The sequence below is a fragment of the Rana temporaria genome, chromosome 2 (assembly GCF_905171775.1).
Source record: "Rana temporaria chromosome 2, aRanTem1.1, whole genome shotgun sequence".
Taxonomy (NCBI): domain Eukaryota; kingdom Metazoa; phylum Chordata; class Amphibia; order Anura; family Ranidae; genus Rana; species Rana temporaria.
Genome location: NC_053490.1, coordinates 88937717 through 88961051, shown reverse-complemented (window position 1 = coordinate 88961051; position 23335 = coordinate 88937717). Strand labels below are relative to the sequence as shown.

Here is a 23335-nt window from a genome sequence, read left to right as displayed (position 1 = left end):
GATTTTATGAGATATAAACATATTAAAATGTGATCTATTTTGATGGCAGCCATTTCTTGAAAATGTAGCAGAAGAGTGTGACTCTTGTCTCTTGCCAACAAAATGGTTGCTTTCATTTGTGGGCAAATTAATATAGAACGGAGGATCAAACAGTTTTTAGGAACCATCAGACATTTTAAAGAGTATAGAAAACATATCCATTGTTTTCTTGGGGTCTCTGATATCTGATGTCTTTTATGATTGAAACAAACCGGTACACTTTACCTAGATCCTATTATTACCTAGTATAATCGATCCACTTGTAACGTTAGAAATTGTGCCTTATTTGGAAGCTGACTCTCCTATACAGACACATGGAGGACATTCATACTCTGTGCAGATACCCATGTAAAAAAGACAGCACATCCCATGGAAATTTTGTTGACTTTTTCAAAATGATGCAACAGGCACACATTGGATCTTCATTTGAAAGTGTCCACAGATAAAGGTGATCTACTTGAACAAATTACATGCAACATTAACATGATGTATTCATTTTTGTGATCTAAAGTAACAAACACATTTTTGTCATAATGAAAAGGTAAGTACACCCCTACATTTACAATATTTAAAATTTTGTAAAATTATTATCCAGTGTTCCAGATTAGGTGCCACTGATTAGACGCTCCTTAGGCTATGTTTACACTGGCAATTTAAGGCTGTTGCGAGTTTTAGCAGCCAAAATCCTTTTTTATTTTAATTTTTTTTTTACTACTGTGGATGAGAGTGTCTAAGTGCAGCCTCATTCGCTCAAATGACGGGTCACCGGTGGTCGTAGCTATTTTCAGCTCTTCGCACAGCCAGCAATTGCCTGTAGTGATCACTGCTGGACGCACACTGTCAGAGTGAGTGGGGCCAGCGGCTGCACCTAGCGAGCTCTCACCTGCAGTTGTAAACAAGATTCCTGCAGCTACAATTCACACCGGTCTTATTTGCCAGTGTGACTGTAGCCTTAGGGAATACAGGCGGTCCCCTAGTTACAAACATCCAACTTACAAACGACTCCTACTTGCAGACGGAGAGAGACACAACAGGAAGTGAGAGGAAATCTACCCTTGGGAAGGAAAATTCACTCCCGTAAGAGGTATTATGGGGGGCAAAAGGGTGTCTCCACAACTTTATCACCAATCCTTGTTTCCGCAACAACCCAAAATTTTCTAAATTCACTTGTCCTTGGGACAGAAAGTGAGGTACAATCTTCTGAACAGGGCCCTATGCTATCCAAAAAGCTTAAATATTTTTTTTTTGGCTGGAGCTACACTTAAATGTGGCTGTTCAAACTTGCAAACAGATTCAACTTGAGAATAAACCTACAGACCCAAAAATCGGAGGTCTGGTGTTCTTTTGCTTTCAACATGTGTGGTGTCATCCTGTCGAGATCCTGTTTATGGTCCTCCAAAAACAAAAAAAAGTCTGTGGGTGCCTAAGAGTCTGGCAGGGGATTTCAAAATGTTGCCGAATGATTTGAAATAAATCATTCTTCTCCAAAAAACCCCACATTTTCATTGCGGGTGGTTGAGGTAAAACTCTTGCAACAGTCAAATTGCATTCAATGTTCAGTGAGAAAAAGATTGCATCAATTCAACCTGCATGAAAGATGTTGGGAGAAAATCTTTTGCTGTCCAAAAAAAAAAAAAAAACATTAGCACAAAATTAGTTTGCCATTAATCTCTTCATGCCCACACTATAGCCGAACGCCGGCTACAGCGTGGGTCTAAATTGCTGCGAGAACATCTATGTACGTCGTGCTGTGTTTGAATTCATCTGATCACAGATCAGGGTGCTGTCAACCAATGACAGCTGATCACGTGATGTAAACAGAAGCTGGTTATCAGCTTTGTTTCCCCTCCAAGCTGACAGCTTGAGGATAAAAAAAAAAAGCAGATTACTGGCTTGTGTAAACGGGACATCAGTCCCACACACAGAGAGCCACTGCTGCTAAGCAGTGCCTATCCGTTCAGCCTCATCAGTGCAGCCTTATTGCCCATCAGTGCAGCCTCATCAGCGCATATCAATGAAGGAGAAATATAACCTGTTTGCAAAATTTTATAACTAACTATGAAAACTTTACATTTTTGGTCTTTTTTGTTTTTTTTTGTTTAGCAAAAAAAAAAAAAACAATGGTGATTAAATACCCCCAATAGAAAGCTCTATTTGTGTGTAAATGGTAGTGTAGCATGACCACGCAATTGTTAGAGTGATTGCGCTGAAAATTGGCCTGGGCAGGAAGGGGGTTTAAGTGCCCAGTAAGCAAGTGGTTAAACATATAGGCAAAGACCAGCTCTTTTAGAAAATGTGCTGAAGACTAATCAAAGATTTTAGTTGTTTGGATACATTAATAATGTGTTTGCTGAAAACAGGGCAGATACAAACATAACTGTTGTGTGGTGGTGGCTATGTTGTGGTTTGAGGTTTTTTTCTGCTTTATGGCCCGGGTAGCTCGCAGTCATATCGTTCTGCATCATATCAAAGTGCGTTTTGAGAATGTGAAGCTGAACCCAAAATGGAACAAAGCTGAAGTTGAACCACAATAATGATCCAAATGCACTAGCAAACCCACAAGGAAATTACGCAAAAAGAGCAACTGAAGGAACTTTGCATGGAGAAGTGGTCAAATATTTCACTCAGTCAATGACGTACTGGTGGGGAGGTATACAAAATGCCTACAAGATGTGTCTTCTACAGGGGGCATTAGATTTTGATGTGTACCCCCCCTCCCACTTTTTCAAGTATATCACCTTTATAAGCACATAACAGCATGTTCAACTATGGTGAAAAAGTCGTCAACTTCAATGGGCTGTGATACATTTTTCACAGAAGGGTATAGTGGTGCTGGAACCCAGGTCCTTGGTACAGGAAGTCTGAAATGCTAAGCATTGCTGCCATCTTTAAGGCACCTACCGACTACTAAACTAGAATTATGGGCTCCTGATTTCTACATTAATTTGTCTATCCCAGTTATAAACTAAGCCATTCTGTTTAATTTGTAGGCAGTGGCTCTAATTTTCATTATTTTAGTGAATGTGATTTATTTAATTTTTTCTATGATGCTGCATACCTACTGCCAATGAATGTGTATTTTACAAATGTTTACATTTTTTATTTGTATTGCTGCCAGACCAGTATTTCATTATTTTTTTAAATATTTAAATTTATGGTTGCTTTGCTGACAGGCAGCAATTTTATTTAATGACATTTTAATCTGTACTTGAGACACTAAGGGAAAAAAAAACGAAAGCTCTTCATTTTACATACTGTTTTCCATTTTTTCCCCCCTAACTCATGTTAATGCCTCATGTTTTTGTTAATATTTTTTGAGATTTACTAAAGTTGTGCTGTGTAAAAGCAATAAACAGATTTTTAACTGCATTGAGAATACAAATAGCATCTTGTACCGTGTGATGTTATGGTGCTCCATGCCTACCCTAGTTCCGTTCAGGAAGTGCTTTTTGATAAATTGGTAGAATCACCTTACTGCATATTTTGACTATTTTTTTTTTTGTTCAGTGATGGTGATTTTTTTAATTTGGACTTCCTTAAGGCCCGGTTCACGCTGGTACAACAAATGCTCCGACATTGGGAGCTCATGTCGCATGACGTGTGAAAATCAATGTTTCCTTATGGGAGCCGTCTTAACTGGTCCGACACAAGTCGGTCCGACTTTGAAAATTATCCCTGTACTACTTTGGTCCGACTTTGATCCTACTTCAGCCCATTTAATAATAAGTCGGAACGCAGTCTTGCCTGATCCGACTTTGGCATGCGACTTGTGGTCAGATCTTGAGGGGGAACTCCTCGCCAAATTTTAAGTAAAAAAACTGGCATGAGTTCCCCCTCCAAGAACATACCAGGCCCTTGAGTCTGGTATGGATTTTAAGAGCAACCCCCCTACGCCGAAAAAAACAGCGTGGGGGTCCCCCCAATATCCATACCAGACCCTTATCCGAGCACACAGCCCGACCGGTCAGGAAAGAGGGTGGGGATCGTACCCCTACCCATTTACCTTGGGGGGAGGGGAATCATGTGGGGCGCCCTCCTGCCGCAAAGCACCCACCCCCCCATGTTGAGGGCATGCGCCCTGGTTCGGGGGGGGTGTCGCTTGCTCATCCCAACACCCTTTCCTGACCTGCCGAACTGAAAAAAAAGGGGTCTGGTATGTATTTTGGGGGGACCCCCATGCTTTTTTTTTTCCCCCAAGTGTAGGGGGTTCCCCTTAAAATCCATACCAGACACAAGGGCTTGGTATGCTCTTGGAGGGGGAACCCATGCTGTTTTTTTTTATTTTATTTAAAATTTGGCGTGGAGTTCTCCTTAGGATTCATACCAAACGCAGTGCCTGGTATTGGTGGGGATCCAAGTCGGATCCCCGTTTATTGAAGTCGACTGCGTCTCTGACTTTAAGTCGCAGGGAAAAGTCTGATCCAAAGTAGGACGAATGTCGTGTCGCACCAGTGTGAACCCGGCCTGAAAGGAATGTCTACCCAAAACTAATTAGTGATGGGTTGAATGACCCAGCAGCTTCTTATTTCTCATTGACTCTGGAGTGTCCACTTCCCCTTCTACGAGGCCAGCCTTCCTTAACCAGGGTTCCTGAAATGGCTGTTTTGGTCTTCCTTGGGCAATGAGCAATTTCTACATCTCACATAAGTAACCAATAATTTTTTTTAGTTATCCTCAAGGGGAGGGGGTGGTAATTCTTCCCACTGACCATAATGCTAATGTGCCTTGAGCTGTGGGTATAGTAATTATTATGGGGAGTTCCCTGAGAACGGAAAGTTTTTTTCAAGGTTTGCTCTTTAATTTTTTTATTTTTTTTTAATCACTACGAAGCGCCCCTATTTTTGAAGCAGCAATGTTTCTGAATTTTTTTTTTTTAGCCTGTAGAGCTAAAACAGGGCAATGAAATCCCACATTTATTTCTACTACACTAAACTAAAATGTATAATATCAATTTAATTTGTTCAGGCTTTATAATACATGTTGTTGGCTGTATTAGCTACCTTCCTGGCTTACTTTAAAGTGTTACTAAGCCACAACATTAAAATCAGTCTGTATATGCAGTAAAGCATACTTGTTATACTCACTGTGAAACCTTCCGCATTCTGTAAAAAGGCTGTATTCATCCTATCTTCACTGATTTTCCCCTCGCACTGTCCCCAATCTATCTGCTGAAAAGAACAGAGCTCTAGGAGGCACACATGCTTAGTTTAATGTGTTTATTGCTAGAGAGGTGTGTGTGTGTGTGTGTGTGTCGGCACTGTCCAGACAGAGGGTGAGAGGAGAATACTCCTACTGCTTTTACTGGTGTTTAGCCAAACCTTGATAGAAGTCGCAGGACTGCTACATATTGCTTATAAGAAAATGTATATAGAAGTTTATTTTTACTAAAATAATTGCATTTCCATGTTCTGTGTACAGTGTGAGACCAGATATATAGTGAATGCAGGGTCCTGGGTTTAGCAACACTTTAAAGTATACATAAAGACAAACGCCGCCGCCCCCTGTTTTTGGGTAGAACAGGGCATGGTTAAAATCCCTCATTCACACTTGCAGCAACCCTTGCCATCCATCTGAAAAATTGGTGGTTTTCAGGGGGTGGTTGGAGGGCTGGGAGGTAGTATGTTGCCTCCTCACTGCCTGTTTTAACCCTGAAAACCTGCACAGAGCACGTGTTTACTGGGCGGTTGCAGCGCAGCTCTAACACAAAAATTATAATTTTTGGCAGGTAGTACCAGTGCAAAGAAATTTTGAGGCTGTGGGCACCCAGGTACCTAGTATTGAAATCCAAATGGTGGTTAACTAACACAAAGACCACTTTAGATTTACTTTCCCAAAACCTTTTATTTGGTTCTTAAGTATTAGTACAAGATATGTAAAACAGTCACCTAAAAAGAATGCGACATCGGTGAGGTTAGAGAGACCAGCAACAACTGGATAAATGGGCTCACTGAATAGAGCAGAGGTAACGCTATAAGGCACCAGTGACTGTACATATTGAACTGTAGTGCGGGCTGGGAGAAGCTCAATCGGTAACGCTATTTACGAGAGTATGCCTCGATGAGGGCAGTAGAAGGAATTGAGGTACTCTAGAACCTAGGACAGGGGTAAAGTGAGCAGAATACCCACCCTAAATCTGCAGCGGGTGACTAAGGGGAAACTTGCCTGGGGGGGGGGGGGGGGGCTTGAATGTGGGTAGAGGGGAAAGAATCTTGTGTGGGCCAGCCTGTTACAAAGTACAAAGGCTTTCCCTTCAGATGGAGAGTAAAGAATGGTCTAAGTTTAAATGATCGTTTTTTAGGTTATCTATAGATTCCAGAAAAAAGGAAGACACACATCTGCAGAGAGACTGTTCTGCTCACCCCGGAAGTAGATACAATGGGAATTGCCCCCAATGGGGTTTTAAGGCGATGCGTTGGCAGGAGAGAAAAATCTCCTGCAAGCCGCATCTTTGGAGCGGTGAGAGGGAGCGGTATGTATACCGCTCCTTCCCATTTAAAACAATAGGAAACCGCGGTAATACCGCCCGCAATGCGCCTCTGCAGAGGCACATTGCAGGTGGTATTAACCCTTTATCGGCCACTAGGGGGGGTTAATACCGCACCGCTAGTGGCCGAATCCCGTGGAAATTCCGAAGGTATACCGCCTCCCGCCCCAGTGTGAAAGGGGCCTAAGAGGCTCCTCTGTTTTCCACTCATTACATGTATTAATGGCACCTGTTTTGAACTTGTTATCAGTATAAAAGACACCTGTCCACAACCTCAAACAGTCACACTCCAAACTCCACTATGGTGAAGAGCTGTTGAAGGACACTAGAAACCAAATTGTAGACCTGCACCAGGCTGGGAAGACTGAATCTGCAATAGGCAAGCAGCTTGGTGTGAAGAAATCAACTGTGGGAGCAATAATTATAAAATGAGACATACAAGACCACTGATAATTTCCCTTGATCTGGGACTCCATGCAAGATCTCACCCCGTGGGGTCAAAATGATCACAAGAATGGTGAGCAAAAATCCCAGAACCACATGGGGGGACCTAGTGAATGACCTGCAGAGAGCTGGGACCAATATAACAAAGGCTGCCATCAGTAACACACCAAGCCGCCAGGGGCTCAGATCCTGCAGTGCCAGACGTGTCCCCCTGCTTAAGCCAGTACATGCCTGGGCCCATCTGAGGTTTGCTAGAGAGCATGTGCATGATCCAGAAGAGGATTGGGAGAATGTCATATGGTCAGATGAAACCAAAGTAGAACTGTTTTGGTAGAAACACAACTTGTCGTGTTTGGAGGAGAGAGAATGCAGAGTTGCAACCAAAGAACCCCATACCTACTGTAAAGCATGGGGGTGGTAACATCATGCTTTGGGGATGTTTCTCTGCAAAGGGAACAGGACGACTGATCCGTGTACATGAAAGAATGAATGGGGCCACGTATTGTGAGATTTTGAGTGCAAACCTCCCATCAGCAAGGGCATTGAAGATGAAACGTGGCTGGGTCTTCCAGCATGACAATGATCCCAAACACACTGCCCGGGCAGCGAAGGAGTGGCTTTGTAAGAAGCATTTCAAGGTCCTGGAGTGGAGGGAGAGAGTTGAAAGTCTGTGTTGCCCAGCGACAGCCCCAAAACATCACTGCTCTAGAGGAGATCTGCATGGAGGAATGGACCAACATACCAGCAACAGTATACGACAACCTTGTGAAGACTTACAGAAAACGTTTGACCTCTGTTATATATCCTTTGTTGGCAATGACAAAGTATTGAGATGAACTTTTGATATTGACCAAATACTTATTTTCCACCATAACTTACAAATTCTTTCCAAATCAGACAATGTGATTGTCTGTCTGGCTTTGTTTTCACATTTTGTCTCTCTCATAGTTGAGGTATACCTATGATGACAATTGCAAGCCTCTCCTCTTTTTAAGTGGGAGAATTTGCACAATTGGTGGCTGACTAAATACTTTTTTGCCCCACTTTACCATGGCAACCATGAGAAGAATTTCTTGCTCCTCATTGCCATTATATTCTAAATTGCACAACAATGCAGGGTGGAAAAAAAAGCTTTAGTGCATTCTGAATGTTCTGTGCGTTGAATTGCCATAAATAGTGTAAGCGCAATTCTCAGTCCATTAAGGGTTGAATAATGCAACACACTAAAATTTGTGTATGTGCTCATGTGAACTGGTGTTGAGTTTGCGTGCAGCATTATAGCATAATTGTTTATAACCTATCCCAACATCGGCACCAGTATATGATTTTTTTTTTTTTAACTTCTCTGGCCTGCATATGTTCAGATTCATTTGTCATGGTTTTCCCTGGACATAACCTCCCTAGTTTTTATGCTTTTATATATTAAAAAATAAATAAATAAATTACTTTTCAACAAGTCTCATGTAAGCAATGACCACCAAGTCTACAGCTGACCACATAGATCGAAAACCAGACATGCTTCAATCCAGGCATGACGGTTCCTGTTCTTGAGAAGTCTGTCAATAGACTTATGAATTGTCTTGGAAAACCTCCATTTAGTCAGCGCATGCAGCCAATGTGCTGCAGCTCTATACAGTTTATTCTGATGGGGGAGCCCCGTTGTCAGATTACAAAGACATAGCGTGAATAGGGAATTTGGCTGTTTTTATTTTTTTTTGTTTTTGTTCAGTTGGCTGGCTAAATGGAAAGTAAAAAACAATGTATGGCCATCTTAAGTTCCCAGTAATCACTCTATGCATTATGATAAATTTTGTACTATTCTTATGCATTTAGTTTAGATGATGAAGTTGGTATTACAGTAAGAAGGGCAGTGTTATACTTTTACTGATGTTGGCAAAGACTGATGTTTCTTTGTTGGTAATAAAACCAATAGTAGACCTTGAGTGTGTGATGCTCTGGAGAATTATTATTTTTTTTTTTTCATTTGGAAATCCTTAGAAAAGTAGCAGTTTGAATCGGGTTATTTTGTAAAGGGAGGCTTCCTTTCTTATAAATGAGGTCTAGTGGGTTTATTGGCACTTTTTTAAAATAACACAATCCCAATGTGATATTTTCAAAATAAACAAAATTCTTTGTAGAAAGAGCTTGGAGTTTTTGAAAAGAATTGTGGCCACTCTTCCTTTTTTATTACATCCTAGGTGGAGCAGGGTTGCAGCCAAAATAAGTCCACTTCAAGAAAAAAACAACCTAGGAGCCTATCTTCCTAATAGTCATGTGTTGGTAATGATGATGCAATGCTGGGCATATACATCACTGCTCAAACTTCCAATGATGAGCGTAGGATGAGCACCGATAGCCAATTGCCCTGGGTATCATATAAGAAGCCCTCCCACTTCAAAAACTGAAAATTATTCCTTTAGAAAAGTGTTTTGACATTTTTATAATTTTAGAAAATATTTGGTGCAAAAATTGCAGTAAGGGGGTTGGGCCATGGCAGGGAGGGGTTGACATTTTGTAGCGGATGTGTACCTAATCGTAAACAATATATCAGGTGAGAGCCCAGTCTGCAACCTTGTTCCCCTAGAGAGCGGTCTGTGATGGTCTATGGACAATGTGTTCATCAACCAGGTGTCCAAAATTCTGGAGGTTCGGAAGATAAATATATATTGACAATCTAATATTGGCAAGGGTAGACTAATTCATATTAAATTTCAAGTTTGGTCTATTTGTAATTCTAATGTTGGGTAGAGATATATTACTCAATTATTTTGTTTTTTTATGAATGTGCTGGACATGGCCAAAGCCTTTCAGGTAGTAAGTTTGCCTGTTTTTTTTAATCTTGTGACTCCTGATTCCAGCTTTTAACTTGCTACAAGAAACATCTGCATTGTCTTGTTAATCAGTGAATGACTTTTTACAACGGACCAATAAATTGAATAAACACTTTTTTTTGTTTTTGCTTCTTTCTGCAAGTGTAAAATTTACGGTAGTTAGAATCAATCATTTTGTATATTGGTTTAGCTTAGTTGATGGTGGGAATAACGCTGGAACTTGATCTGTGAAGGTTCACTTGTATGCAGGCCATGCTACAGCTAGCTTAGTAGATGGTCACATTCAGATGGACTTTTCTTTAATGTTGAAGATGTTTCATCACTCATCCAAGTGGCTTTCCCAGTTAAAATGAATAAACTGAACAAACTAAAGAAGCCATTTAGAGCAGTGAAACCTCTTCATCCTACATGAAGCCCAGCTAAATTTGACTATTATTATTATTATTATACAGGATTTATATGGCGCCAACCATTTGCGCAGCGCTTTACAACATCAAGGAAGACAGTACAGTTACAATAGAATTCAACTACCACTGGCTAATGCAGGAATTGGGTGTGTAAAGTTTTTCTAGTGGATTCACATCACTGCTGTTTTCTTTTTTTCCCTTTACCTTTGCAAATAAGAAAAGCTTTTTTTTTCCGTTGCCTTTTTTTTTTTTTTTTGTTTTTTTTTTTTGTTTCTACTCTTCACATTAGGGCCCCGGCCTTCACTAGGAGTTGGGTTTGGAGCACCCTTCGGTTTAGCTATGAGTTCTGGTCTACAACCAGCTGGCTTGGGCTCTTCAAGTATTGGAGGTACCTTCTTTTTTTTTTTTTTTTTTAACATCTTACTATAGCAGATGATTGTGTGGGGAGAAAAAAAAAAGTGGCTTGCAAATCAATTTCACCTACTGGTTTTAGTTGAAAAGGAAAAGTCGTGTGTTGAGCCTTTATCTTTGAACAGTTTTCTATTCAGGCGGCCCACACGTTGGATTTGTTATACAGGCGGGCAGCACTCTTGTGTCAGCTTGTCATAGGTATGCTATAGGCCTCCTTGGTTCTGATACTTCAGTCTGAGGAATTTGTGCATCACCCCTCACTAAGCAACCATACTAAGTGTACTAAGTGGTGGTTCAAAAGTAAGAAAAACAAATGGCAGCAGTAGCTTATGTTGACCTTTTGAATATTGCAATCCATTCAAACCACCTGTAGCTTATGTCTGTGAAGGTCCTCATTTATCCAGGTCATGATATATGTAGTAGTCGTTAGTCACTGGACTGGATTTGTTCTATATTGTTGAAGACACTTTGTAATTTTATCCAAATCACAGCTTCAGTTTGAACTGAAGAATTGGCTTGTATAAGCTACAAAATATCTTCAACTTTACAGAATAAGTGACTACTAATAGATATGCTTTACATGCATATACTTCATTTAGGGTCCTTTCACACTAGCGGACCGTTCGTCCGCTTATTACAAGTCCGTTTACGGACTTGTAATGAATCCCTATGGGATCGCGTCCGTTAGCGGATGGAGCATCCGCTAATGTCCGCGTCCGTCGGGATCCGCTTTTGCCAACGGAAGAAACCCTATTTTTCTTCCGTCCGGCGGAACGGATCGCATGCAGACGGACAGACGGTTCGTCTGCATCCGATCCCCCATAGGGGAGAGCAGAGACAGGGCGGTCTCTGCACTGTGTGCGGGGACCGCCCTATCCGCCGACAGCTCAGCGGGGATGACGGATGATCCCCGCTGAGCTTTGGCGGACACAGAAACGGTCCGCTCCGTGTGAAAGGACCCTTATTCAGTTCAATCCTCAAAGTTGAAAATTATTGAATCCTCCAGAGAACATGGTGCACATAGCATTTGGTTCTTTTTCAGATCCATGCAGTGCTTTTGAAATAAAATTGCATTTCTGTCTGTAGCTCCACCCCAGACTGAAATCTAATTTATGGGCGACACTGAAGCTACCACTTCATCTTCATTCTGCAGTCCTCCATCTAGTCTGGCAACCCTGTGCTTCCTCTGCCGCCTTCTTTTTTTTTTTGTGCTTAAAATTATTTAATTTTACTAAAAGGAAAGACAGAGGCTAGCCATTCAGGTGGGAGAGTAGTAGCTGGATTGTGTTGAGTTTATATGGTTTTGTGAATGACCGTTCGTCTCTCCAGCTTGCTGTTATTCACAACCACACAAGCCGACAGCTATTATGAAGTACTCTCTACTGAATTACTGACAACTGTGATTGCAGTAAAACAGATTGGTGGCTAGGGTACACATTCGTAACACAATACCCAGAAAATGGAAGAGCATTTTTGAAAAAATTGTGTAAAATATCAGGACTTGGATTAATGCAGTGTTTACATTAAAGAATGCACTTTCTAGGGGGGGGGGGGGGGGGGGGTAAAAAAGTTCCTTTTTAAAAGCCCAAGTCTTTACTCTTAAAAGTCCTGCCTGTAACATTTGCAGTATATTCATTTTCTCAATTTGTTTTTTCTTTTTCTGCTTTCATAGTTCTTCACTATTCTGCCACACTGACCTTGCCAACTCTTTTGAAATTTGCTTGCTTCGATTGACCTGCTAGACATATTGTCTGCTAGAATTGCCCTACCCTGATTTTATCTGTTCATCACGTGTGGTGTGTGGTTTTTTTTTTTTGGGGTTTTTTTTAACCACTTCAATACCGCACACCATCATATGACATCCACAAAGGGGATCTCTTATCCCGGGTGGACGTCATATGACGTCCTGTACTTTGTGCGGTGATATCTGAATGATGCCTGCACCTAGAGGCATCATTCAGATTTAATTTTGTTCCGGCGGCGTTCCTGCGCACCATAAGAATGATCATAGCGGCGTTTCTGCCGCTTGATCGTTTTTATAGGCGGCGGGAGGGGACATCCCCCCCTCCTGCAACCATCAGGTGCTTCTCCGGGCTCTCCCGTGCCATCGGGGGCCCGAAGAGATGATCGCCGTGCGCCGGATGGGAGGCATATTGATGACTGGTGACCAGATGGTCACCAGTCATCTCTATGATCGTCTGAGGCCCGGGTGCGATGTGGTAACTTCACGCCCGGGTACCCATAAGTAAACAAACCGCAATTGTGGCTAGTAAGAATGAGATCTGTGAATTTTTTTTTTACGATCTCATTCTTTCCAGCCTGGAGGAGAGATGTGGGGTCTTATTGACCCCACATCTCTCCTTAAAAAGGACCTGTCGCACACTATTCCTATTACAAGGGATGTTTACATTCCTTGTAATGGGAATAAAAGCGATCGGGAAAAAAAAATAAGTAAAATAAAAAATTAAAATGCCCCTGTCCCCGGGTAGCTCGCGCTCAGAAGCGAACGCACACGTAAGTCCCGCCCGCATGCGTAAACGTCGTTCAAACCACATATGTGAGGTGTCGCCGCGTGCGTTAGAGCGTGTGCAACAATTATAGCACTAGACCTCCTCTGTAACGCTAAACTGGTAACCTGTAAAAATTTTAAAGCGTCGCCTATGGAGATTTTTAACTTACAAAGTTTTGGCCCCATTCCATGAGTGTGTGCAATTTTAAAGCATGACATGTTGGGTATCTATTTACTCGGCGTAACATCTTACATATATTACCAAAAAATTGGGCTAACTTTACTGTTTTGTAATTTTTAATTCATGAAACCATTTTTTGTTTAAAAAAAAAAAAAGGCTTTGAAAAATTATTGCGCAAATGCCATGCAAGATAAGTTGCAATGACCGCCATTTTATTCCCTAGGGTGTCTGCTAAAAAAACATATATAATGTTTGGGGGTTTTGAGTAACTTTTCTAGCAAAAGAATGATGATTTGTACATGTAGGAGAGAAGTGCCAGAATAGGCCCGGTATGGAGGTGGTGGGTATTAAAGCCCTGCATTGAAGTGGTTAATGTCCACATCCACAAACTTAAAAAATAGTAGAAAACTAAATCTATGAGCATATATAGAAATGAAGTGTTTACAATGTGAGATCATTGCTAGATTAGGCATCTTATCTAAATGTAAGGCATGAATACAGGGTATTTTTTTATTTCTGATGAAGACCAGAAGATTTGACTGCCTAATGACCGGGCCATTTTTTGCGATACGGCGCTGCGTCACTTTAACTGGGTACAGCGTTGCATGACCGTGCTATTGTCAAACAAAATTTACAACCTTTTTTTTTTCCCACTACAAATGGCTTTCTTTCGGTGGTATTTGATCAGTTTTTTTTTTGTTTTGTTTTTTGCACTATAAACAAAAAAGCGATACTTTTGAAGAAAACAACTTTTTGCTATAATATCCCCAAAATGTTTTTAAACAAATTTCTTCCTCAGTTTAGGCCAATATATGTTCTTGTTTTTGGTAAAAATAAATCGCAATAACCATATATTGATTGGTTTGCGCAAAGTTATGTCTACAAACTATGGGAAAGATTGATGGCATTTTTATTTTTACTAGTAAAAGCGGTGATCTGCGATTTTTAGCGGTACTGCGACAGATTGGACACTTTTGGGACCATTGACCTTTATACATCATCAGTGCTATAAAAATGCATTGATTACTGTATAAATGTCACTTAGTAGGGAAGGGGTTAACACTGGGGGGGCGATCAAGGGGTTAAATGTTTCCTCGTTGGTGTTTCTAACTGTATGGGGATAGGACTGACTGGGGGAGGAGACATATCGTCTTTCCTACTTAGTAGGAACAAACAATATGGCTCCTTTCCCCCGACAAAACAGGGATTTGTGTGTTGACACGCACAAATCCCTGTTCCTGCACGCGATCGCCGGCCACACGCATCTGGATCCCTGCCATGCAGTGCGTGTACCTGCCATCGCCCTTAATGGTACAGACGTACCCATACGGCAATTTGCGAGAACCGACCACTTTGCCAACGTATATCGGCGCGCGTCGGTCGGCAAGTGGTTAAAAAATATTTTGGATAGAGTGGAAATAGTTCAAATGCCTGGCAGGATTTTCTTTTTCTTTTGCCATCTGTCTTTTTCTGTTGTGTAAAGGTCCCCCCCCCCGGGACCCTTTGCCTTCCCAAACAAGTGTCCTCACTGGACTATCTGTTCTTGCTCAGGTGACAAATTTTGTATTTTCCCTCACTGTTGGCTCCATGCACACAGGGAGCTTAAAGCGGGGGTTCACCCTTAGAGGGCACTTTTCCCCCTTAGATTCCTGCTCGTTATTACTAGGGGAATCGGCTATTTATTTTAAAATATGTGCAGTACTTACCCGTTTACGAGACGCATCCTCTCCGTCGCTTCCGGGTATGGGCTTCGGGAATGGGCGTTCCTTCTTGATTGACAGGCTTCCGAGAGGCTTCCGACGGTCGCATCCATCGCGTCACGATTTTCCGAAAGAAGCCGAACGTCGGTGCGCAGGCGCAGTATAGAGCCGCACCGACGTTCGGCTTCTTTCGGCTACGAGTGACGCGATGGATGCGACCGTCGGAAGCCTCTCGGAAGAATGTCAATCAAGAAGGAACGCCCGCTCCCGAAGACCCATACCCGGAAGCGACGGAAGAAGATGCAGCTCGAAAACGGGTAAGTACTGCTCATATTTTAATATAAATAGCCGATTCCCCTAGACCGAACGAGCAGGAAGCTAAGGGGAGATTTATTTATTTTTTTTAAATGGGTGAACTCCCGCTTTAATGAAAAAGCGAAAACGCTGGATGTAAAACATTCATGTTTTCGTGTTTTGTGTGCCAGCATTCAGCAGTGAATAGTGACTTGTTTAAGAAGTGGAAACAACCAATGACTGACTTATCTGTCAGTGGGATTCCCCGCTAACAGCTGAATGTAAAAAGTCCACACCCAACGCTGGCTTCCACCGACTGACTGCTCCGCTTCGTAGCTGAAGCTAAATAAAGGGGTGTGACATCCTGACAACTTTCAGCTGTCAGCGGGGATCAAGCTGAGGAGTCCTTGTTTGGTAAGGACACTGGCCGCTCCTCCTGTTTACCCTCAGTGGAAAAAAAAAACCCTGGGCACTGGTGCTTGGCAGCGTTTAGGAGCTTGTAGCGTGTTTTGTTTTTTTCCTGCTGGAAAGTCGCTCTCAAAAACAGACGTGTGTGTGACCGACTCCAGAACATGTCCAGATAAGACAGAGCCGTTGGCGTCACTCTGCACATGCTCAGTTTGGTGTGTATTGCTAGAGAGGGTGTGTTTTTTTTTTTTTTTTTTTTTTTATTTTTTTTTTTATTTATTTTTTTCCCCTTGGGAGAGTGCATGTGATCAGCACAGAGCCAGTCGGGGGTCCTGGATCCTGATAGGACAGCTCAGTGCAGTATGAAAACTCCTACACGCTTTACAAGGAACTGATAGTCACATATATAGAGATTTGGGTAACTGCTGTTACAGATGGCGATCTCCATATTATTCCATGATACCCCAGTCATATAAATAAATTTTGCTTCGAAATCTAATTTTAAGGTAGCAATATACATGGTGGGCTTTCAGGCAGGGATTGTAAAGCTAATTGATGTGGAATATTTTGCTTTTAATAGTATATGTAAATTGCTCACCTGTATGCTGAGGTTTTTTACTTCTAGCCATCTTTGTGCTTTATTACATGTGTTCTATCTAATGCTGTCCCACTAGGATTTGGAGGTAGCTCGGCTTTCGGAAGCAACCCATCTGGAGCTGGCTCTTTTGGCTTTGGAACTGCAAATAAACCATCAGGAAGCCTCAGTGCAGGTTTGTATTTCAAGTAAACAGCTTGTTTGTTAATAAAGAAAAATGATGGACCTTCTTTCTCCTCATTCACAGGAATTCAGAAACATTTGGGTTATACCAAGCCTTTAGGCATTCCTTCTTTTTTTTGTTCTTGACTTTCATCAAGATTTCTTGTTTCACTGCTCCTTGAGCTGGTCATTCTGTAACAGTTTGGTTTAGCAGCCTCCCCAGCACTAGATTTTTTTTAAAGCTGCTTTCAAACTTTGGTAGTTGTTGAACCGTTATTTTGCTGATGTGGTTTCTTTTGGCTAGAGTCTTTCTCCTTGGTGGTGATCTCTTCTGTCCTGATCTGAGCATTAGGTTTATCCCTGTGTGATCTCCTATAGTTGGCAGATTCTCTTGTCTAAAGAGGGATTTCACCTTATCTAATCCCTTTTTGATTTCATCTTTGGTTGTGTTACGGGGCTGGCTTATAATTTTGCTGTTCGCCAGTGTTTCTACCTCCTATAGGTGGCAGTATTACCCAACTACTTCTGAATTCCTGTTTCTCTCAATGGACTCAAAGAAATATTTTTTATAGTAAGTACACGAAGAATACTGGTGGCTCTGGATTCTTCTAACATTTTTAACCAACCAAAACAGAAGCTAGTTAATCAATTTTCATATGTAATAATGTGAATCTCTATTTTAGAATTGTAGTACAGTAGACTTGGCATGCACTTTTAGGGATTTCTTGATATGTTTGTCTTTAATGTTAACTTGTATTCTCTCCCAGTGAGTGCATACGGGCCAGGCTGAAAAGTCAACCATTATTCCAGCACTAAAATAAACAAATAATGAGGGTAAAGAGAAAAGGTGCAGGAGAATGCAAGAAAAGTTCAGAATTTTTCCCCTCTTCCACAGCATGGACTTTACAGGAGTATTACATTCTGACATTGGGTTGACAACTTGGCTCTAAAAGGAAGAAGTGGGCACCCTCTGATTACACCATGGTTCACCTATCTGGGACATTCTAAATCAAAGATGGGGAGATGTTATGTAGTGGCTACAATTTTGGTGCAGAGGAGATTGCCTTTGGCAAGATGCAGTGCACTAATTAAAACTGTCCCTTGGACACTGTAGCAGCACTTCTAGGTACCAGCAGCATGTGATTGGCCATGAATTGTGATGGGGAGTTCTCACTGGCCCATAAGCAAAGGGTGGACTGGAGGTCAAAGATGGTTGGGGATATTGGAACCTTTGCCATGCAATTGCTATATTTTTCCCTTATTGGGGGAGATTTTACTCTGCATTTTGAGTGGCATGCTGAATCTTTTCAGTCTAAAATGGTGAGCATGCACCTGGATGTGCATGCTCTATAGTCCTGGAGGCAGTTAACTTTAAATGCACCATATGCCAAATGTCAACAAATGATAGACTTGCCATGGACAATGGTGAGGGGATATCTCTAGCCTGCTAGCATATCTAATGCACCAGGTACCACAATGAACCTGGCTCTGTAAAGGTATTAATGCAGCCCAAGGCTGGTTTCCTTTTTGCCACCGTAAAGGAAACGGTCAGTCAGCATTCAGTCAAATAGTCATAATCCTAATTTGTCACAATAGCTGAATGATAGTGAGTGTTCATTTCAGAAAAGTGTCACTACCACCCAATCTCATCGCCACATGGCACGATACTTTGCATTGTGCACACATGCTGTAAATGGTCCAAGCTGCAGATACAGTCCATGGCCAAAGATATTGGCACCCTTGCATTTCTGTCAGATAATGCACTGGTCATCGACCCTGTCCTCAGGGCCCACTAACAGGCCAGGTTTGCAAGATAACTGAAATACATTACAGGTGATCTAATTTGCTGCTCTGTGATTGCAGTATTCTAGTCTGCATCTCCCCAAGCTAATACATAAAACCTGGCTTGTTGATGGACCCTGAGGACAGGGTTGATGACCACTGAGATGCACCACTTCGCCCAGAAACTTTTTGCAATTACAAATGTTTAGTCATTCTCATGTTTATTTTGTATTAGTATTGCACAAAAAAAAAGTGGAGAAACAAAAAGCCAAATCTGACGCATTCCCTGCAAAACTCCATGAACAGGCTGGACAAAATTATTGGTACCTTCATTTTAATATTTGGTAGCGCAACCCATGGAAAAAAATAACTGAAATCAGTCGCTTCCTGTAACCTTCAATGATTTTCTTGCACCTCCGTCACTGGAATTTTGGACCACTCTTCTTTCGCCAACTGCTCCTGGTCTCTCAGATTGGAAGGGTTCCTTTTCCCAACTTCTTTTTTGAGATCTCTCCACAGGTGCTCTATGGGATTTAGATCGGGACTTCTTTATTTCTGGGTGCTTTTTGACGTGTGCTTTGGGTCATTGTCTTGCCGTAAGAGCCATGACCTCTGACGGAAACCCAACATTCTGACACTGGGCCCTACATTGCACCCCAGATTTCTTATGTTGTCCACAGATATAATGCCATACACACAGTCAAGACAGCCATTGCTTGAAGCAGCAAAGCATCCCCAAAACATCAGTGAACCTCTGCCATGTTTGTAGGGACTATATTCTTTTCTTTAAAGGCCTAATTTCCTTTTCTGAAAACAGTAAAATGATGGGCTTTACCAGAAAGCTGTAATTTTTGTTTTGTCTGTCCACAGCACATTCTCCCAAAAGGATGTTGGCTTCCTCAGGTAAGTTTTGTCAAATTCCAATGTGGCTTTTTTATGTTTGTTTCCGCAGTGGGGTCCTCCTGGGTCTTCTACCATAGCAATCATTTTTCATTTGGATGGCAACGTATAGTGCAAGCTGACACAGTTGTACCCTGTGCCTGATGGTCAGCTTGAATTCTTCTGAAGTTGATCGAGGATTTTTTTATCCACTATTCAATCCTCCGTAGCCGTTTTTTCTCCTCTGTCCACAACCAGGGAGATTAGCCACAGTGCCATGGGCTGTATACTTATTGCCAATGTTGAGCACAGTGGACACAGGAACATTATGATCTCTGGAGATGGACTTGTAACTTTTGGCTTGTCAATGTTTTTCCACAATTTTTGTTCTCAAATCCTTAGACAATTCTTTGCCGTTTCTCTGCTCTGTGTGGCACACAGGCACACAACAGAAAAGGGAGGACTCCATTTTTCACCATTTTAACTGGTTGAGTGATTTCTATATTGTCAGCACTTGTAATTAAACTCGCTTGACTAAATTAATAGTTTACAGGAGCATCACAGACTTGGATTGCAATTATTTTTTACAATTTTGAGAAGGGGCCAATTTTGTCCAGTCAATTTTTGGAGTGGTCTGTGGAATGTGGAATAATTGGCTTTTTGTTTCTTCACTTTTTGTGTCTTACCAATACAAACTAAAGAAATAAACACGAGTGCCTAAACATTTTGTACTTGCAACAATTTTCTGGCTGAAGTGGTGCACTATCTGACACATGAAGGGGGTGCCAATATGTTTGGTCATGACTGTATATTATGAAAAATGCATGAGTCTATAATGTGTGTGGAAAATCTGTGCCTTGAAAGAGGCCTTGTATATTAAAAAAAAAAAAAAAAAAAATCTGTTTTGATTCTATTTTTATATATCTAGGCTAAAACAACCTTTCAAGATCATCTTTCGGGGGAGATGGGATTCTTCTACCTAAAGATCCATGTTACTTCATAGCACGCTACTGAATGTTATAATACTATCTACAATATAATATTAAAACTCTTTTCTCAGTCCAACCTTGCCTCTGCCTTTTTTATATTTTTTTTCATCTAAGCTTAAAGACCACTTACCTTTTTGTTATCGTTAGTTATGTGCATTTTAAGATGAATGCAGCTTTAAAACTGAAATCCAGACAAGCAGTTGGATCTGCATATGAAATGCATAAATAGCAGCCATTTTTCTTGCCACTTGATTTGTAATTGTATCCAGTCATTCTTGAGATGCTGCACGGTCAGTTTGGTGACCTACCATTTTCCCACTTCGATAAGTGAGACAGCATGGTCACCTTCCTGACCTCCTGGATTATGATTGGCACATTCCCTATCTTCGTGTGCACACAGCTGTGTCAAAGTGTCTTGAGTACAAACCGTACCTATGCTAATCTCAGTGCTGCTGTACAGGGGTTTACATGATAGAACAATGAATTCCAGGACATTTACTACATTGATTAATTCGATCAACCAATTTTTTTTTTTTTTTAGTATCTGCTAGGAGTTCAGCCTTAAAGCGATCTTAGTAAAATATAAACCAAACTATCTTCAGGATAATAGAAATTGAATATGAAGTAATTTTACCCTTAAAACATTTTCCAGAAATATTTATATCTTTTTAATGCTCACAAATGTCATCTGAGAGTATGTTACCGCAACAGCCAAAATTTAACAGTGCATTTCAAAAATTAAGTCTAAGTAACTAATGTGAAATACGTTTCTAAAGGGTTTGATGTTTGTGCCATGTATTCCATTTACAAAAGTGATCACTGATCTGTAATGAACTAAAGCTTAAGTCATTTTAATTTCCTTTAATGACATGTGTGTACTCTGCTCGTCTCCTTACCGTTGCCGTTTAGGATTTAAAGTGAACCTGCCACTTAAATATGTGTAACTGGAAATCTGTCATGCTAATCCTATTTTCCCACAATGTTGTCAGGTACTTGGCAGGGCCACACAGAGCCTCATGTGCATTTGTACTGGGCACAAAAGATTTTGTAAGGACAAGATGGATCAGTAGACTTAAGACCAGCTGTTTCCCAGGTCTATCAGCCTAGGTTGAAACTATATTTTAAGTGAGGGGTTCACTTTAAATAACTTCTTGCTGTACTGTGATGTTTTGTCACTTGTGCGACTCACACCAGTTAATGTAGCCATTCCACAATCCAGATATGTGGAGGTAAATTGTATAATGTCTTGGCTAGGATAGAGTTATTTAAATGGAAACCCTTTCTCACTTAAATTAATGGTTTCAAATTTATTTTATCCCCTCAAGGATTTGGCACTTCATCTACATCTGGATTTAACTTCAGCAGTCCCGGCATCACTGCATCAGCTGGTTTAACCTTCGGAGTATCTAACCCCTCATCTACCAATTTTGGGACCGGATCACAGCTGCTACAGCTTAAGAAGCCCCCAGTTGGAAACAAGAGAGGGAAACGATAGACATTTTAGAGAGAGAGAAGTTAGCTAGTACATTTGAAGATCTATTTTTCTAAACATGTGCTCTAATTGTTCCCTAAGAGATTTATAAAGTTTTTTGATATTTTTTTTTTTTTTTCTCCAATGTTTTCATGTCTGAAAGCCACTGATGTGTTTTGTACCCAATGTCGTACTCTATAATATATTCTCTTGGAGGCTGTCATGTCAACAGTGCACTAAACTGTACATCAAGACTTCACAACTGTCTTTTAATAGCTTGTTGGCTATTATTGCACATACTGTATGGGTTATAAGTGGTTTCATCAATGAGTGTTACCAGTGAAGTTTTGCATAGTTATTGGTTTGTTTTTTGTTTTTGCAGGTATTTTTATCATATGGATTTATACGGATAGCTGACCTTGTGGCTGTTAGCTGTGGTTTAGTTACTGCTGCATTGTGGTTGTGTACAGTGTACCTGGTTATAGAGAACCCACACTAATCTCTGTAAGAGGACACTGACCTCTATGGTAACTGGAAGAATTGGAGAACAAAATGCTTTAATATTTACTCTTATACTTTTATAAAAAAAATTCTCTTTTCCTACAAGTTAACAAATTAGGTAGGAACCCTGGCATGTATATGATACCTGATGTTCAGCACTTAATCGTAAAATAGCACACGGGTACAGGAGGTTAAATAATGATCTCAACTGTATCGTTGGTTGAAACCAACCACTCCTGGTATGTTCTGCTGTGTCTAGTCTTAAAAGTGACCCTTTCCTTTGCCCATGTAGGGCAAATTATAAGGCTTAAATAAAGCTTGATCTCTTATGCTGGCCCTATAAAAATATATCTAAAGAAAAATGTAAGTCCTCCCAGCATATAATGTTAAGTTAAAGCCACGCATTTGAATTGCTCAGTACATTTTAAATTCAAGTCTACAAGACACCCTAGCCCTGAAAATGTAATTCTATATAGTTTGTCCTTTTTGAATATAATATTTTCCAACAGAAGAATGGAGTGCATTATACTTGTGTGCGTTGCCGTCCTGACATAACCGAGCCATTATTTTTATTTGAAATAACGTCACTCCATCTTCAACCTCCAGAGAAATATTGGATGCATTTTAAAGAGTGTAAATTACATTCACAGGCCTTGGTTAACATTCTCGAACTATTGACCCTATGGAGAATAATAAAGCTCCCCATATCGATCTTTTTGGAGATGCACTGAATATATACAGTAGGCGCTGGCCAAATCACTGTTTCCACATACAGCATAATGTCTTCTTTCATTTTTTTTTTTTTTGTTTGTTTTTTCATTGTGGCCACTGCTAGTCAAGCAGCTATCTTCCTGTGTTGACCAATTATGCCTGATGCTATGGTCTTATCAGTTCATCAAGAGAATGAATGTCCCTGGGTGCTGGAAATTTGGCTTCTAGTGTACAGACTTTCCTTATAAATTCCTGCCTCAGCTTTGTGCAGTTGATGGGCCCCATTGTTTTTCCTTTTTTTTTGTTGTTGTTCCTCAATGACTGCTTTGTATTCACTTTTAATTGCCTTTTTTTTTCACCATCTATAGCTGTTTTTTTTTTTTTCTTGCATGTTTTTTTTCACTTTAGTATATGTATATATGCCTGTATATGTCCTTCATTCTGAAAATGTATATAAATTGGAGTCATAAACTATAATTTCTGTAGCATGTCTGCTTTTCTCACAATATCTTTAATGATCAGTTGTCAAAGTAGATT

At 40.8% G+C, this 23335-nt stretch overlaps 1 protein-coding gene across 6 annotated transcripts in view; it reads left to right on the top strand.

Annotated features, from left to right (window-relative positions):
* NUP58 (nucleoporin 58) overlaps positions 1 to 23273 on the top strand; it is a 67085-nt gene extending 43812 nt beyond the window's left edge. The window contains exons 13-16 of one of the 6 annotated variants that reach the window (XM_040340497.1): positions 10495 to 10593; positions 16383 to 16478; positions 19118 to 19150; positions 21441 to 23273. In XM_040340497.1, coding sequence (XP_040196431.1) covers positions 10495 to 10593; positions 16383 to 16478; positions 19118 to 19150; positions 21441 to 21610 — 398 coding nt within the window. In that variant the 3' untranslated portion in view covers positions 21611 to 23273. Of the gene's footprint in view, positions 1 to 10494; positions 10594 to 16382; positions 16479 to 19117; positions 19151 to 20054; positions 20192 to 21440 lie in introns of those variants that run through there. The other 5 variants (XM_040340502.1, XM_040340498.1, XM_040340499.1 and 2 more) reach the window with 5 other exon arrangements.
* The last annotated feature ends 62 nt before the right edge of the window (positions 23274 to 23335 follow it).